An 18,530-nucleotide genomic window follows, 5' to 3' on the forward strand; every position below is an offset into this window, starting at 1 on the left:
TGCCATCTGGCTTCCTCAGAGGCCAGCTGATGCCCGTTTATGGCTGTTGGTGAAGCTACCCTTTAAGTTACTGTCAATAAAACAGAGGTTATTAAAATGTCTTCTAATCCATTCTGTTATTTTAAGCCACCAATGCATACATACACCCAAATATAACTAGAGCATAAAAAAATGAGATAGGAGAGAGGAGGAAGTTTGCCCTGGGCATGAATTTAGAGAGAACATGGATGTCCTTGTTTATAGTGGTTGTGTCACTCCTCTGACCCTTAAAGCTGTTGGTAATTTTTTTTTTTTTAAGATTTTATTTATTTATTATTTGACAGAGAGAGAGATCACAAGTAGGCAGAGAGGCAGGCAGAGAGAGAGAGGAGGAAGCAGGCTCCCCGCGGAGCAGAGAGCCCGATGCGGGGCTCGATCCCAGGACCCTGAGATCATGACCTGAGCCGAAGGCAGCGGCTTATTTCTGGGGTGTGGAGACTATAGAACATCACTGTGTTCAAGAGAAGAATATATGGTGTGAAGCTCTGCAGGGAGGTCCGGGATTGTGGTGCCAAGTTGGGAGTCACTGGTAAACTGAAAACCCTAGGACATGAGTAGAAAAAAGCATGTGGAACAAGAAGAGCACACCTAAAGGAAGTGCGGAGCCCAGAAGTGACACTCAGAAATGATCAAGAAGGTGGATGTCATGGATAGGGAGGGAAGAGAGGTATATGCCTAGTGCTTGCATCTAGGGAATGAAATCGTTATGGCGCATTTACTGAAGGAATGCTGCGTCTCCCTTAAACTGACAAATAGGTTGACTGATCTGTGAGGAGACGCAAGTGAGGCAGTGTTATGTGAAGTGAAGTAGAAGAGCAATGTCGTACATTTGGATAAAACTTGTTAAAATTTGAGATTTGTGTGACCAAATAAGTTTTTTTTTAAAGATTTTCTTTATTCATGAGAGACAGAGAAAGAGAGAGGGAGGCAGAAGGAGAAGCAGGCTCCCTGCTCCTCAGGGAACCCCATGTGGGACTCAATCCCAGAACCCTGGGATCATGACCTGAGCTGAAGGCAGATGCTTAACCCACGGAGCCACCCAGGCACCTAGGATATTTAAAAGATAATTGGAAGGCTAAGGGACTTGTAAAGTATTTATAAAATTATTATCTTAAATGGTACAGACCCGGGGCGCCTGGGAACAAGCTCCACATGGGGCTGTCTGCTCAGCAGGGAGCCTCCTTCCCTCCGCCACCCCCATCTCTCTCTCTTCCTGCCTCTCTGCCTACTTGTGATCTCTGTCAAATAAATAAATAAAATCTTTAAAAAATAAAATAAATGGTACAGACCCAGTGGAAAACAGTTTGGTGGTTCCTCAAAAAATTAAAAATTTACCATAGAGGGGTGCCTCGGTGGCTCAGTTGATTAAGCATCTGCCTTCAGCTCAGGTCATGATCCCAGGGTCCTGGGATGGAATCCCACATCAGGTTCCCTGCTCAGCAGGGAGCCTGCTTCTCCCTCTGCCTGCTGCTCCCCTGTGTATGCATGCTTGCTCTCTCTCTGACAAATAAAATATTTTTTAAAAAATATTAAAAATCTGGGGCGCCTGGGTGGCTCAGTGAGTTAAGCCTCTGCTTTCAGCTCAGGTCATGATCTCAGGGTCCTGGGATTGAGTCCTGCTTTGGGCTCTCTGCTCAGCAGGGAGTCTGCTTCCCCCTCTCTCTCTCTGCCTGCCTCTGTGCCTTCTCGTGATCTCTCTCTCTCTGTCAAATAAACAAATAAAATCTTAAAAAATATATTAAGAATCTACCATATGATCTAGCAATTATATATCCCCGTATAAACCCAAAGGAACTGTAAACTAGAGTCTTGGGGCGGGGGGTCCTTAAGAGAGATTCAAACACCCATGTTTGTAATAACATTTCCAGTAGCCAAAACATGGGAGCAACCCAAATGTCTGTGTACAGATGAATAGATAAGCAAAATATGGTATATACATAGAATGGAATATTATTTGATCTTAAAAGGGGAGGAAATTCTGACACATGCTCCAACATAGATGAACTTGGAGGACGTTAAACTAAGTGAAATCAGCCAACCACAAAAAGACATATACTGTATGATTCCCCATCTGCAAAGTACCTAGAGTGATATATATATATTTTTAAAACAAGAAAGTAGAATGGTGGTTGCCAGGGGTAACGAGAGGGATTGGGATGAGGAGTTAGTGTTTAATGGGTACAGAGTTTCAGTTTTGGAAGATGAAGAGTTTTGGAGGTAGATGGTGGTTAACGGTTGCACAATATGAGCGTACTTCATATCACTGAACCTGTACACTTACAAGTGGTAAAGATGGTAAATTTTATGTGTATTTTACCACAAAAAAAAGAATTTAACTTGAAAAGAAAATGATAGCGACACAGCCTCATCCCTCTACTCTGACTTAGTGGGTCTGGAGTTACCAGTACCTGATACATAGCCAGAGTTGGGACCACTGGTAGATGGGCTGCTGTAGGGGGAAACCAGGTAGCCTGAGCACACCCAAATCTCATCTTGGTTTCCAGGATGACTTTTCTTTAGTTTTGTTGTTGTTGTTTTGTTTTGTTGTTAAGTTTTAAAAACTTTTTTCATTTAAATTCAGTTAATTAACATATACAGTATTATTGGTCTCAGAGGTACAGGCCTGTGACTCATCACTCTTACATAATACCCAGTGCTCATTACATCACATGCCCTCCTCGGTGTCCAGACTTTTGTTTAGTTTTGTTCTTTCATTCTTTTTTTTTTTTTTTTTTTTAAGATTTTATTTATTTATTTATTAGAGAGAGGGAGAGACAGAGAGCACAAGCTAGGGAGAGTGGCAGAGGGAGGGGGGAGAAGCAGACCCTCTGCTGAGCAGAGAGCCCAACTTGGGGCTCAATCCCAGGACCCCAGGATCATGACCTGAGCCGAAGGCAGACACTTAACAACTGAGTCACCGAGGTGCCCCAGTGGTAGAGTCTTAATACAGAAATGTCTTTATACAAAAAATAACATGTTAAACTTGTTGTTGCCAGTTTGGTAGTTGAAATCATTTTTTGTTGTTGTTATTTTTTGTTTCTAATGAATACTTTCCTGTGCTACCATAAATTTTCAAGTTATAATTTGTGTAGTGCTTAGGTAGTTCTCTTCCAGCTTGTACTGTTTTTTGTTTCCCACCTTTTCCTTTCCCAATATAATACCATAGCTTCATGAACTTTTACAGTTATGGCCCTGATGGGTAAATGATTGGACCAGGGTCACACAAAACATAAAGAAACAGAACAGAAGAGAGATTTGAACTCAGCTTTCCTCATTTTTCATTCTTCCTTCTGCCAGTAGATGGATAGGGCTGATATCCTTAAGTCTCTATGGAGAAAGGTTTTGCAGTTTTTCATTCTAGAGCAGTGTTTCATTTGTGCTTTTTGTGGCAGAGAGTTTGTTGCTTCCTAATAAGTCCAGAAGGTAGCCTCAGCTGAGGGTGCCGTCCACTAATAGCCAGTATAATGCTTGCTGTTCCAGGAGCCATGTTTGACCAGGACTGTGGGAAGCTCGTATTCATGCTGGAGGCTCTTGTGAGGAGATGAGTTGGTGAACAGAGAAACCGGCATGAAGATGCTCCCAGGAGTGGGCGTGTTTGGGACCGGCAGCTCCGCCCGGGTTCTGGTCCCACTGCTGAGGGCAGAAGGGTTCACCGTGGAGGCCCTGTGGGGGAAGACTGAGGAGGAGGCAAAGCAGCTTGCCGAGGAGATGAACATCACCTTCTACACCAGCCGGACCGATGATGTCTTGCTGCATCAAGACGTGGATCTTGTGTGCATCAATATCCCCCCTCCACTGACCCGGCAGATATCTGTGAAGGCTCTAGGTATGGACAGTCAGGCCATAGCAAGGGCAGGTTGTGTTTCCCTCTGGGTGGTCCTTTTATGTCCCTGCTCTCCTCTGTCCTGGGGAGGGCACATTGGGGGCATGTTACAGCTGTGGGAAGAAATGCTCCAGCCTTCCTCACCTCCATAAGTAACTCCCTGAACAAAAATGAAGCAAACACCTTAAGAGTTGGCCTCTCACAGGGGCTGGAGACTATTATATGTCGTGCAAGGTGGTACTCACTTCGGCAGCACACAGACATTTCATGCAATGTCAGGTTAGCCTGTTTGAAGTCAGAGTTCAAAGACTTGGGCAGTAGGAAACGGATTGTAACTGATATGTTTGTTCTTCCATTTCCGTGGCACAGAGCACCTCAGAGAGGACAGGAAGGTGTGTAGCAAGGCTGCCATTTCCCATGTTTTGTCAGTCCTTCGCTAGATTGAGTGCACACCCTTCCTGCCGCATTTTGCAATCTCATGTGCCAGAAGATAGGGCGGCTCTCTGACAGGGTCCACAGGACTGTCTGCTCACATCTCTGCCTCCCTGTGAAGCAGTAGACAGGGCAGGGCTTCCTGAGCTGTTCTGCAGTTGCTTTTGGGCTACTCTTCCCTGTCAACTGTAGGTGACTTTTTCTCTTTTTCTTATGTAAATCAGAATCTAATTGAATAGGAAAACAAGCCAGTAAATATTTATCCAGCCGTAACTTTTTTTTTTTTTTTTAACTGTCTTCTCTATGCCAGGCACTGTCCTGATGTCTTTCTGTACATTCAGAGCAGTGTTGAATCAGAGCCCTGCCTGCCTTCAGATTTCACAGTTCAATTGAAGAGACTAGAGATCACATACGTTACAAAGTAGATGAGAAAAGACTTAGGTAACAATTCAAGTAGCATATAATTAATTGACAGAGAAGTTGTGTTATGTAAAGTGGTAGGAATAAAATATTTCTCTGATGCAGTCAGTGATCTCGGGACCCAGGGGCCCGTATGCCATGAGACTTGCCCACTTCTCCTGGCCACTACCATGGTGGAGAATCCAAGCCTCTGCTACTTGTCTCCCTTGTTCTGAGGAGAAAAGAATGTCTGTCATCTCTGGCCCAGTGTGTTGGTAAAAATAAATGGTCATTGGAGTTTGGAAGAACGTGAGTCTGGTGGTTAATTTGGGGGCATGTACATTTTGGCCAAATATTGTAGATGGTTTGTCTTTTTCAGAGAGCAGTGTCTAAGGATGTGTGACACGAGTTAGACACTAGATTCTTAGGAGGGCAGGTAACGGCTTTCAGATTTAGTTTAGAAGTCGGCCTAAGCCAACCCTTTAACAGAGGGCTAGTGCCAGGGGATCAAGCTACCGTGGCCATTTGATTGCTTGCCATCCCCATAGCACGAATGCAGGCTGGTGAAGCCAGGTGTATCCAGAGGCAGAGTTGTAGAGGCTCTCAGTCTTCTTAGATTTTAGAGTTCCCCCAGAAACTATTGCCAAGCTACATAGGAAGAAAGAGGAAACTCCAGGGTTCTTTGGCCAAAGGCCTGTGTTTTCTGGTTCGTGGTACAGGAAAACACTGGACTTGCTTTTCATATAAACAGGAAGGACAGGGATGACCAGAGACTTCTGAGATCTTCTGTTTCAGCCCTTGGTGAACCAGCGTCATCTATCTTCTGTCTTCTCTCTCTACATCTCTGTTGTAGGAGATAAGGGTGTGAATGAGAGTCCTTGCTCTATTGTAGGCATGCAATCCCAGGGCCAGGTTGGTGGGTCTCGGAGAGCTCATGCCAGATGGACCTCCCTTCGGGTACTGCCCACTCAAACCCCAGAGGAGTTGCTGAGCATATTGTAACCATGAAGTTCACTCCCTGTGTCCTTTCACCATTTTGTTTTTAAGATTTGTTCATTTATTGGGGTACCTGGGTGGCTCAGTGGGTGAATAAGCCTCCGCTTTTGGCTCAGATCATGATCTCAGGGTCCTGGGATTGAGAATCTGCTCAGCAGGGAGCCTGCTTCCCCTCTCTCTCTGCCTACTTGTGATCTCTCTCTCTGTGTCAAATAAGTAAATAAAATCTTTAAAAAAAACAAAAAAGATTTGTTCATTTATTTGAGAGAGAGAAAGAGTGTGCATGGGAGAATATGGGGGTGGGGGGAGGGCCAGAGGGAGACAGAATCCCAAACAGACTCCCTGCTGAGTACGGAGCCCTACATAGGACTCAGTCTCCTGAGCCATTAGATCATGACTGGAGCTGAAATCAAGAGTCCCACATTTAACCAGCTGTGCCACCCAGGTGCCCCTCAATTTTTTTTTTTAAAGATTTTATTTATTTGCGGGCGCCTGGGTGGCTCAGTGGGTTAGGCCGCTGCCTTCGGCTCAGGTCATGATCTCAGGGTCCTGGGATCGAGTCCCGCATCGGGCTCTCTGCTCAGCAGGGAGCCTGCTTCCCTCTCTCTCTCTGCCTGCCTCTCTATCTACTTGTGATCTCTCTCTGTCAAATAAATAAATAAAATCTTTAAAAAAAAAAAAGATTTTATTTATTTGGCAAAGAGGAGAGAGACAGCGAGAGCAGGAACATAAGCAGGGGGAGTGGGAGAGGGAGAAGCGGGCTTCCAGCTGAGCAGGGAGCCAGACATGGAACTCGATCCCAGGACCCCAGGACCATGACCTGAGCTGAAGACAGATGTCTAACGACTGAGCCAACAAGGCACCCCTTTCTCCTTTTTTTTTTTTTTTTTAAGATTTTATTTATTTATTTGACAGAGAGAGATCACAAGTAGGCAGAGAGGTGAGGCCGCCAGGGAGCTGGGCGGGGGTGGGGGGGCTGGCTCCCTGCTGAGCAGAGATCCTGATGCAGGGATCGATCTCAGGACCCAGAGATCATAACTTGAGCCAAAGGCAGAGGCTCAACCCACTGAGCCACCCAGGTGGCCCCCCTTTTCCTTGTGTTTAAATTGAGAATTCTCACTTAAGCTCTCTTTCTGCCTGCTTCTCTGCCTACTTGTGGTCTCTCTCTGTCTCAAATAAATAAAATCTTTGAAAAAAAAGAGTTGTATGCCCCTCCAACTGAGCCAGTCAGTTGCCCCTAAGTTAAATTCATTTTATTTTTAAAATCATGTTTTAATTATTTATTTTTTTCCAAGATTTTATTCATTTATTTGACAGAGATCACAAGTTGGCAGAGAGGCAGGTGGGGCGGGGGAAGCAGGCTCCCCACCGAGCAGGGGACCAGGACCCTGAGATCATGACTCCAGCTGAAGGCAGCGGCTTAACCCACTGAGCCACCCAGGTGCCCCAAATTCACTTTAAAAATAAGTAAGTAAGTAAATAAATAAATAAATAGGGGAGCCTAAGTGGCGCCTGGGTAGGTATAGGGAAAGGAGTGTACAGAGCTGGTGAGACATAGGAGGTGGAGAAGGCTCCTCACATGGTGAAGAGGATGAGAAAAGCCACCATCATGCAGAAGAGCCCCAAAGCCCCCCGAGAGGGCAAAACCCAGAATGGGGTAGGAGAAGAGCTGTTGCTTCAGATGGGGGTTCCTGGCATAACCAGTGATGAGACTCCCAGGCAAAGTCCCAGTTCCATCCCCAGAGCCAGCCACCCCTACCGTGGCAACCCCAGCCCCGATGAATTTGACTTCTGTATTGATGCCCCTTGAAATGGTGCTGGTTCAGAAGCTGTGGCTAGGAATAAGTAAGGTCAGGGGATGCGGGGCTGCCAAGCTGCCAAGGCTCTCATCTGTCAGTGTCTCCAGTGGCTAGTCCAGACAGTGACTGGCTCAACACCTGAGAGGTGCTCCTGACCAAGAAGGAGTTGGAGACACCCTTGCACAGGCGGACATTTTCAGGGTTTGAGGGGCTGTGGCAGGAGAGCTGCTTCCAGGGCAGAGAAGACAGAGAACAATCCTCAGTTTTTTGTTTTTGTTTTTTTTAGATTTTATTCATTATTTGACAGAGAGAGACAGGAAGAGAAAGGGAACATAAGCAGGGGGAGTAGGAGAGGGAGAAGCAGGCTTCCTGCTGAGCAGGGAGCCCAATGCGGGGCTCAATCCCAGGACCTTGAATCATGACCTGAGCCGAAGGCAGACGCTTATTGACTTAGCCACGCAGGTGCCCCCTCAAGTCTTTTTTAAAGCTGGGGAAAAGTGATATAATTATTTAGCTATGTATCTATTGACATACTCTTAATTCTAGATCACCTTTGATCCGATCAGATCTTGAACCTATGAGAAACTTATCATAGTCATCTAAAGACTCTATTTAGGGGCGCCTGGGTGGCTCAGTGGGTTAAAGCCTCTGCCTTCAGCTTAGGTCATGATCCCAAGGTCCTGGGATCGAGCCCCAAATCAGGCTCTCTGATCAGCAGGGAGCCTGCTTCCTCCTCTCTCTGCCTGCCTGCCTCTCTGCCTACTTGTGATCTGTCTGTCAAATAAATAAAATCTTTTAAAAATAAATAAATAAATAATAAAGACTCTATTTAGTTAAGGATCCTTCTTGCATTATGCCATGCTAAGCGTTATAAAAGATAAATCTTAGAGACTGAAAAATACTGATAGAAATTTGCATCAATGAAGATGTGTATGATGATGGGGCACCTGGCTGGCTCAGTCAGTAGAGCATTCGACTCTTGATCTCAGGGTTGTGAGTTGGAGCCCCATGTTGGACATAAAGATTACATTAGGGAGAAAAAAAAAATATGACAGACTGTATATTCTTCCAAAATTTTTCATACTGGCCAGTAGGACTGTATTTTCTCCTGGCATTCACATGCATAAAATCATAGAAATTTCAGGCCTGCGGCCTCTATGAAGAGAACCTCCAGGCCAGTGTTCTCAGAATGTGATTCTCAGACCTGCACCTTCAGCATCATGTGGAAACTTGTTATAAATCCAGATTCTTGGGGCGCCTGGGTGCCTCAGTGGGTTAAGCCTCTGCCTTCAGGCTCAGGTCATGATCTCAGGGTCCTGGGATTGAGCCCCGCATTGGGCTCTCTGCTCAGCAGGGAGCCTGCTTCCCTTCCTCTCTCTCTGCCTTGTGATTGCTCTCTGTCAAATAAATAAATAAAATCTTAAAAAAAAAAAAAATCCAGGGTGCCTGGGTGGCTCAGTGGTTTAAGCCGCTGCCTTCGGCTCAGGTCATGATCTCAGGGTCCTGGGATCGAGTCCTGCATCGGGCTCTCTGCTCGGCAGGGAGCCTGCTTCCCTCTCACTCTCTCTGCCTGCCTCTCTGCCTACTTATGATCTCTCTCTGTCAAATAAATAAATAAGAAATCTTAAAAAAAATAAAATAAAATAAAATTTAAAAAATCCAGATTCTCAGGGCCCATCCCAGACCTTCTGAATCTCTATGGGTGAAGCCTAGCAGTCGTGTTTGAAGAAGCCTTCTAGGTGATTCTGACACACACACTAGAGACTTGAGAACCATTGATCTAATCCAGCGTCTTCCTTTTCAGTGAAAGAAACCAAAGCCCAGGAACATTAGGGTTACATCTCATTAAGTCTTAGTGGTGTAGGAAAAATTACAGTTTCCTCGGCTTGTTACATCTTTAGATGTTACTTCACCTCTGAGGCCATAAAGATTTTTTCTTTTTCTTTCTTTCTTTCTTTTTTTTTTTTTTTTAAGATTTTATCTATTTGAGAGAGAGAGTGAGCGAGAGAGCACAAGCCAGGAGGGGGAGCAGTAGAGGGAGAGGGAGAAGCCAACTTCCGCTGAGCAGGGAGCCTGAGGCAGGGATAGATCCCAGCACCCTGGGAGCATGACCTGAGCTGAAGGCAGACACTTAGCCAACTGAGCCACCAGGTGCCCCCATAAAGATTGTTTCTTGCCCTCGCTCTTCTTGATGGTTTTCTAAAATTCACTCTTGGACTCAGCCTCCAGAGGTGTCCTTTTCATATCACAGCTCTTTTTGTGGCATTTTATTTTCTACTTTTTTTTTCCCACCTTCTTTCACCTTCATTGTTATTCTTAAAGCTTTCCATGAGTTCCTTAAAGGAGAGGGAGGGACCCTAACATGTTTTATTTCTCAGTTTAGAAGTTGTTCAGAAAAATGTATTCTAGTTTGCAAAATGCCCCAACATTTTTGCCACAGTTGAATGTTTTCTTAAATCTGTCACTAAAAGGTAGGTTTCTGTGCCCAGTTCTTGGCACTAGTGTGCTTCATTAGAAAAACACTGAATTTGCCAACCCTTTCCCATGGGTTTGTGAGATAATAAGAGATTGTTCCTCAAAGATCCCAAATAATTTAATCTCTGGATTATTGGTCCCTGGGGACGTCTTCTCTGATTCCCTGCCCAGTCAAGGTCAGGTTCCTGGTATATATTCTCACTTTACCATTTATTTCATCTTCACTGCATTTATCACAAGTACAGTTCTACATGTATTTATATGGTAATCTGAATTAATAGCTACCTCTCCCACTAAACCTTAAGTCCTCTGAAAGTCCACAGCCAATGCTGTGTCCCCAGTACATAGCACAGGGCCTGGCACACAAATTCTGCTCATGCACCCCTCGAAATCTGGTGTGACCTAGGGGGCTTACAGGACCAGTGACCCGAGAAAGAGTAGACGAGTCATTCAGTCTTGTGGCTTTCAACTTTGTTTTTCTAGTAGCAGAAACGTTTTTGTACACCCACCCCCCGCCCCCGCCAGCAAAGTAGACTTCCTGGATTTAGGGAGCACGGAAAAGTGGTGCTTTTCCTGACCTACTTCTCGGCCTAGTGTTTGAAGTCTCATTTCTCTAGTCCCATGTCTCTAGATGGGCTAATCGGGGTGCCGTGGTCCTAGAGCTCTGAACCGGTGCTGTGTTAATAGGGAACAAAGAGATATTCTGGGGCAGCCTCTCTGGGCCTCTGCTGTTCACTGGCACCTCAGTCCTGGGAAATCTGGGAATATGAGCTGGAGAAAGGGTTATAGCTTGAAATTTATTCACACTCCAAAAAATATGAGCTAATAAGCATTCAGCATCCATGCTTTTCCCACTCCCTGTTAAGAAAAAGCAGTTCCTAGCTTCTCTGATCTCTCCTTTGGCTTCCCAGCAGGAATGCTAGATAACTTAAATAAATATGTCTTTCAGGGCAACCCAGGTTCTCTAAAGTTAAAGATCATGTGCAGTTGACCTGCAGGAACCTGTTTAACTCAAGATGGCCTTTAACTCCCATACAGATAATACTACATGGTCCTACGTTCAAAAGCATTCCTATTGTTCGGGCTCAAGATGGGAGGTCTCTCCTCCTTCCCTGACCTCTCTTGACCTGGAACAGAGATTCCTTATCCTGGTTTTATCATCACCAAACTCCCAGCAGCCACAAAAGTTCTTTTCCCCCCACCCAGTCTCCCCTCTGCCCCATGCTGCAGTGTCCACTCAGTCCCTGCAATGAATAGTTAGAAGTAGTTTCTGGGTTGGTCAGAGCTGCAGCCCTCAGATGGGGTGTTTGTGTCTGAGAATCTAATTTCCCCATTATTTCCCTGGTCAGCCATATATGTTCTGTAGCCACGTGGCCAAATTGTCACCCAAGATTATGATTCTCTAGTCCCTAACCCTAAAATCTATGTATGTAGGGAAGTTTTGGAGACTTAAGAGCAGATGATAATAACAGTCAGGTGCTACTCTTCTTGTAGGGCACCCTCCTGCCAGACCTGAGTGCAAGACCTCCCCTTTGCTTTGCCCCCACCCCTGCATCTGTGGAGGTATTAACATAGGACTTCCATTTGAACCACCCCAAGCTCACAGGAGTATCCTGGTGTTGGTGTCTTGTGACTACTCATACCCTCATAGGAGCTTTCATCTTAAAACATGGAAGAGTATTGACTCTTTCTGCTTCCTAATATGGAAGCTGCTCAGTCTTCTAGCTCTCTCTCTCCGGGGCTTTTTCTAGCCTTGTTTTGCTCTCTCAGTACATCCCAGCTATAGTATACTCAGAGCAGTCATTAGGGCAGAAGGAATATTTTATTCCCTTTCTCTTGCTACTTGAGCCGAGCAAACATTTTCTGACCTTTTGACTACACTAACTTGTTGGACCAGTGTTTTCAGAGAACAGTCTTTGGGAAACCTTAGAGCCCTTTCTGCAGTTAACACTGAGAGGGCAAAGCCTGTCCCCTAGAATAGAGATTAGATACTTTTGCCCCGAGCTGATCTAATAAATGTATGAAAGTACATAGCACGTCCATCTCTCCAGCCCACATATATTAGGCAGTGTTCTCCAGAGAAACAGGACCAATGAAGGTATACAGAGAGAGGGAGAAATTTATTTTAAGGAATCAGTTCATGTGATTGTAGGAGCTGACAGATCTGAAATCTGAAGAGCAGGACAAGAGGATGGAAATTCCAGCAACAGCTGATGTTGCAGACTTGAGTCTGGAGGCAGAATTCCTTCTTCTCCATGGAGCCTCAGTCTTTTTGCGTAAGACCTTCAACTGATTATGGGGCCCACTCAGATTGTGGAGGGTGATCTGATGTACTCAAAATCTACTGGTTTGAATGCTAATCACACCAAAAAACCCCCACAAAAACCAAAAAGCCCTTCCCAGCAGTGTCCAGAGTGGTTTTTGCTGGACACCACAGCCTAACCAGGTTGGCACGTAAAATTACCCACCATACCTCCTGTTTATTTTCTATTCCTGGTTTGCACCCTCTGCCTCTGCTTTCATTTTCTCTTAAGAATTTACTTGTCTTTCTCCAGCCTATAACTTGTTCTCCAGTCCCAGTCACAGTGTACCATTTTTATCCAAGCCATCACCTTTCCTCTTGTCCCAGGCCACCATCTGATAATAGGAGGCTTTTTCTTTTTCTTTTTTTTTTAAAGATTTTATTTATTTATTTGACAGAGAGAGAGATCACAAATAGGTAGGGAGGCAGAGAGAGAGGGGGAAGCGGGCTCCCTGCAGAGCAGAGAGCCCGATGCGGGGCTCGATCCCAGGACCCTGAGATCATGACCCGAGCCAAAGGCAGAGGCTTAGCCCACTGAGCCACCCAGGCCCCCTAGGAGGCTTTTCAGAGCTCATGTGCCTTCAGGAAAAGATTTCCCCCCCAGTGTAAATCTCTTGGAACTTTGAGGTTTTCTGGTGTGTTTTGTTCTTAGGTATTGGGAAGAATGTGGTTTGTGAGAAGGCAGCAACCTCAGTGGATGCCTTCCGGATGGTGACTGCCTCACGCTACTACCCACAGCTGATGAGCCTGGTGGGAAACGTGCTGCGCTTCCTGCCCGCCTTTGTGCGCATGAAGCAGCTGATCGCGGAGCACTACGTGGGCGCAGTAATGATCTGCGATGCCCGCATCTACTCAGGCAGCCTGCTCAGCCCCAACTATGGCTGGATCTGTGACGAGCTCATGGGCGGCGGCGGCCTGCACACCATGGGCACCTACATTGTGGACCTGCTGACCCATCTTACTGGCCGGAGAGCCGAGAAGGTGCACGGGCTGCTCAAGACCTTCGTGAGGCAGAACGCAGCCATCCGTGGCATCCGCCATGTCACCAGTGATGACTTCTGCTTCTTCCAGATGCTCATGGGCGGGGGGGTGTGCAGCACAGTAACACTTAACTTCAACATGCCAGGCGCCTTTGTGCACGAGGTCATGGTGGTGGGCTCTGCAGGACGCCTCGTTGCCCGAGGAGCGGACCTCTATGGGCAGAAGAACTCTGCCACGCAAGAGGAGCTGCTCTTGAGGGACTCGCTGGCCGTGGGGGCAGGGCTGCCCGAGCAGGGGCTGCAGGATGTCCCGCTGCTGTACCTGAAGGGCATGGTCTACATGGTGCAGGCCCTGCGCCAGTCCTTCCAGGGGCAGGGGGACCGCCGCACCTGGGACCACACCCCTGTCTCCATGGCCGCCTCGTTCGAGGATGGGTTGTACATGCAGAGTGTAGTGGATGCCATCAAAAGGTCAAGCAGATCCGGGGAGTGGGAGGCTGTGGAGGTGCTGACGGAAGAACCTGACGCCAACCAGAACCTCTGTGAAGCGCTCCAGCGGAATAACCTGTGAGCCTGCGCGTGGGCTCCCTGCCCTGGGTGAAGGGGCCGGGGGCAGGGCGGGACCAAAAGCTGAGGCAGGAGGGCTAGGCCGGAGCACAGTGTCTTTCATTTCACCAATGAACTTGGGCAGGGCCCAGGTGAAGCCCAAGGTGGCCCTGGGAAAACGCCCCCTCCATTCTACTCCTCACACTTGCGGGCCGCCGATGTAGCTGAGAGCCAGCACAGTGAAGCGGCTGGAGCTGCCCCCGCTCTCTGCGCAGGCACGCTGGGAAGCAGAGCCAGCCAGAGCTTGACTTGGAGGCTGCCTTCTCCGATTGGTGGTCCTAACTAGGTGAGGAAGCATGGCAAGAACCCAGCTTGGCTGGTTCCTCAGCCTGAGGAAAAATGACAAGAAGCCTTGTTTTCATGCCCTTCCTGGGCTAGGGCATCTCAGGAATGGTGAGGGCATCCAGTCATCCCTCAGGGATCCGCACCTGTCCTCCTTCCCGTGTGACCAGGCCCTTCCAGCCTCTAGGCTGCCCCTTCCCTGGCAGGGAGGAGGGGTTCATTAGGTAAGCTCTCAGGGGCTCTTGACCTGGGGCAAAAGGGCCTGTGACTTGGCAGAGAGGAGATAGGGAGGGTTCTGGAATATCTGATAAATGTTCATAAATAAACCAGAAAGTCTGACACTATGTCATGTAGTTGCTGGTGGTTTGTTTGGTGAATTGGGTTTCTTCAGTCATGAAAGGCTTGTTTACTGTTACAGATTGTTTATGTTTTTCTCTTTCCTTGTGGCTCCGCAGCAGCTCTGGCCTGCTTTGGATCCATCCCGGTCTAGTGGGCTTATACCTTGCGACTGAATCCCAGGAACCCTCCAGGGAAAAGTCTTTTCTCAGACAACAGGACTCGAGACTTCCTAATTTGTGCTTGTCACGCATGCCATCTCAGGGAGATAAGGAGAGTTAGGGACCCTCCTGGGCTGGAGGTCAGGAAGAGTTCTGTTCTTGCAACCACAGATTTGGCTCTGGAGAGCCCTGGGAGAGGGGAAGTGAGGAGTGCTCTCAGGGAACCTGGATGGAATGAACTAGAGGACGGCTCCACGTCTTGCCACATGGAGTGGGTATAGCTGAAGGCTGCCTGACCCGGACAGCCGATCACCAGCTTTGCTTTTTTTCTTTTTTTAAGATTTTATTTATTTATTTGATAGAGATCACACGTAGGCAGAGAGGCAGGTAGAGAGAGAGGGAAGCCGGCTCCCCGCTGAGCAGAGAGCCCCGTACAGGGCTGGATCCCAGGACCCTGAGATCATGACCTGAGCTGAAGGCAGAGGCTTAACCCACTGAGCCACCCAGGCGCCCCAGCCTTGCTTTTATTAACTGGTCTCCACTGGGACCGCCTTTTAACCATGTCAGAGGTGAGGTGGGTGGGGGGAAAGGACACACGCACCCCTTTGTTTCCTCTGCCAGCCTTCCCAGATTAGGCCTAAACCCAGCTCTTCCCTTCTCTAAACTTCCTCTCTCTTCCTTGCCCTGGGCTCCTTGCCAGAGAAAGAAAGGTTCAGGGAGGCCTCCCTCTTCCTCTTGGCACCCTTTCTAGAGTTCGTCAGGCTGATTTTCCTATGTGTTGTCCTGGTTCTAAACCTTGTCCCTGTGCAACAACACAGCAGTGGCTCATGTTGGGGAGTGTGCTGCTTGCATGCTGCCCACCCCCTCCCTCCTGGGGAAGACACTTCATGCGTGTTACTTCATTTAACATCCAAACCACTCTGTGGAGTACCTCTACTAAAATTCTCATTATTCAGATCAGAAAACTGAGGCAGAGAGGGGCAAAGTTCCTTGCTTCCTATAAGTTACAAGTGATGGAGCCCGGAAGGAGTCTGGTCAGGGTCCTCTGACTACAGAGCCTGACCCTAGACTACTCTTTCCCCAGCCCTTGCAGATCTCGGAGACTGAGTGCCCAGGCGCGGCCCCTCCCCGCTCAGGCCCCCATCCAGGTTACTGCCTTCCCTCTGCAGCAGGAATTTCAGTGAGGCCTCAGCCAGGAGGGGACCGCAGAGAGAGCCCACAAGGCAGGATGCCGGTAGAGTTTAGAAAGGGGTGGGTGGGTGCCTGGGTGGCTCAGCCAGTTGAGTGTCGGATACTTGATCTCAGCTCAGGTCTTTGTCTTGGGGTTGTGGGTTCCAGCCCTGTACTGGGATCCATACTGGGTGAGGAGCCTACTTTAAAGAAAAAGAAAGAAAGAAAGGCTGCTCTCTTCTTCCTGGGGTGATCAGCTCAGCTCCAGATTAGTCCCTCTGTGTGTTAGTAGGATGATGGGATCCTTCCTAAATTGGGGTATTTACTAAGAAAGCACAGGTGTCCATCATACATGACTCAGGTGCTGCTACTTAAGAAAGCCAGGCTGCTGACCCACAGTGGCACTACTGAAGTGTCATGGGGCTCCACAGCAAACCCCTTGTTTACAAAGACAGGTTCCCAGAAGTCCTGAGGCAAGTGGCAGTGGGCTTGGTGCAGAGCTACTTTTGTGAGGACCCTGGGGTCCTCAGTTGGTTCTCCCCAGAGCCTAGGTCCATGGCCATCCCCCAGATGCCTGTGGCTGAGGAAACCGGCTGGGTTCTCCTCAGGGGTCACTGTGTCTGCCTTCGGATCCAGACTTGTCACGCAGCGCCCCCTCCTGGAGGAAGGCAGCATCACCTCCCAGGACCAGCTGCCAAATCTCAAGGATCTTCCTGGGGACAGAGTAGATTAAATTTTTCCAAGCCGCTGGAAATGCAGTTTGCTGTCTGTGAGAGCAATCAGCAAAGAAGTTCCAAATATCTATTGCTTATTTCTCAACTCCCAACCAAATGTAGGCCTCATACTCACCCAAACAGCAGTCAACCTAGCAGTCCCCCTTACCTCCCTATCCCATCTCCCCTCCACGTTTTGCCCTTCTCACTCCTGCCCAGGTGACCTCTCCAGAATGCCGGGCCAAGAGCCTCCTTGCCTACACTCCTTCTCATCACTCCCAGAACTCCCCACCCTGGTCTGGCCATGCCTCTGCTTAAGCCATGTTAAATGAGGGGGCCCTCCTGCATGGGGCTGACATCTTCCACATAAGCAAGGTTTTTCCCTGGTGCACCCTCTGCTTGGAAGGCCCCCTAACTCCTTCAGGAGTTAGCTGACGGGCTGTCTCTTCACTGCTTCCCTAGGCAAAATGGCAGCTCTTCCCACCACTGAGGTCCCACAACCTTGATCCTCTGCTCTTCTGTGGCACCTGTCTCCTTGCATTACACTCAGCATTTCCCCCTTAGAGTGAGATCTTATATATATTTTTAAGACTTTATTTATTTGAGGGAGAGGCAGACTCCCTGCTAGGAGGGACCCTAATGCGGGGCTTGTTCCCAGAACCCTGGAATCATAACCTGAGCCAAGGGCAGACACTTAACTGACTGAGCCACCCCGGCGCCACTAAGGTGAGCTTTTAGGAACAATAGTAGTGACTTGTTCTTTCTGTGGCTACTGTAACCCACCCTGCTTAGAAAAACCTGTCAGGAAATAGACCTGCAAATGTAGATCAGTTCTGAGTATTCCTACATCACCTGTTGGAAGGGAGGGACAGAGCCTCCTCGTCAGTGCTGGCCTGGCTCATACCTACAGCTCTGGACACCACACAGAATGCAAACACTCGGCCTTCTTGGGTCAGGCCTCAGCCTGAGTCGTCAGGTCCAGATCTGCAGGATTCAGGAAAGGACAGGGTCTCCCTGGTGTCTGGGGTATGATCTCATGCGAAGCCACTTCACTCAAGGCCTCTGCTTCCTCAGCCATGAAGTGAGGCAGTCAAGCTCAGTTAACTTTTTTTTTTTTTTTTTTTTTAGGATTTTATCTGAGAGAGCAGAGTGAGAAAGATGAGCGGGGCGAGGGGCAGAGAGAGGGAGAAGCAGACTCCCTGCTGAGCAGGGAGCCTGATGTGGGGCTCAATCCCAAGACCCTGAGATCATGACCTGAACCAAAGTCAGATGCTTGGCTAACTGAGCCACTCAGGTGGCCCAAGCTCAGTTATGTTAAAGAGCCTTTTACCTCTGAAAAATCCTGCAGAATCCATACTCATCCCTATGGACAAGACTTGGTCTGCGTGGTCCCTGTGGACGGTATCTTCTGGGGTGGTCTGGTCGCTACCCGGGGAGAAGTGTGAGCAGAAATAATAAAAAATAAATAAATCATAATAATAAAGTGTGAGTAGAAAACATAAATAATACAGGTCTTCCAAGTGACCTGTAAAGGTGGAAGCAACCTGGGACGATGCCAATTTTCTTCCTGCTTCCATCTGGGCCTGCCCACCCTATCCAAATGATCTTGCCAGGCCATTATTCAAGGGGTCCCCCACATGGTTCTGGACTTTGGATGGCCTCAGCCTTTCAGATCCTGACCTGTTCTCTGCAGCTTCCTCAGCTCCCCACCTTGGTCTCCTTATCTTTGTGCCTTTTGTGGGGGCCCTCTGCTAGGTTGGCGCAATGCAATGACAAATGCTCTTGGGGAGTTCACAGCCTAGTCCTGAAAACAGTATAACCCAGAGCAGCAGTGGTATGTAAATGCTACACCCTGGGTGTTAGAAGCAAAGTTTCCCCAAGTCTTCAAGGTAAGAGCGCAATAGCCAGGTTGGGGGGTAAAGGAATAAAGGCATTTTAGGCAGGGGAAGCCCCATGTGAAGAGAGTAAAAGAAAGATGTGGCTGGTCCGGGACTTACAGCCACTGAAAAGTTGTAAG

The 18,530-nt window shown here is 47.9% G+C and overlaps 1 protein-coding gene and 1 pseudogene across 2 annotated transcripts in view; one reads left to right on the forward strand and one right to left on the reverse strand.

The window, feature by feature from the left end:
* GFOD2 (glucose-fructose oxidoreductase domain containing 2) overlaps positions 1 to 14,477 on the forward strand; it is a 38,571-nt gene extending 24,094 nt beyond the window's left edge. Inside the window, exons 2-3 of one of the 2 annotated variants that reach the window (XM_045989368.1) lie at positions 3,520 to 3,865; positions 12,918 to 14,477. In XM_045989368.1, coding sequence (XP_045845324.1) covers positions 3,607 to 3,865; positions 12,918 to 13,816 — 1,158 coding nt within the window. In that variant the 5' untranslated portion in view covers positions 3,520 to 3,606 and the 3' untranslated portion in view covers positions 13,817 to 14,477. The remainder of the gene's footprint in view (positions 1 to 3,519; positions 3,866 to 12,917) is intronic. The other variant, XM_045989369.1, reaches the window with a different exon arrangement.
* Positions 7,265 to 8,710, reverse strand: LOC123931167 (annotated as a pseudogene).
* Positions 14,478 to 18,530: the final 4,053 nt, after the last annotated feature.

This window comes from Meles meles, chromosome 19 (genome assembly GCF_922984935.1).
Source record: "Meles meles chromosome 19, mMelMel3.1 paternal haplotype, whole genome shotgun sequence".
Classification (NCBI taxonomy): domain Eukaryota; kingdom Metazoa; phylum Chordata; class Mammalia; order Carnivora; family Mustelidae; genus Meles; species Meles meles.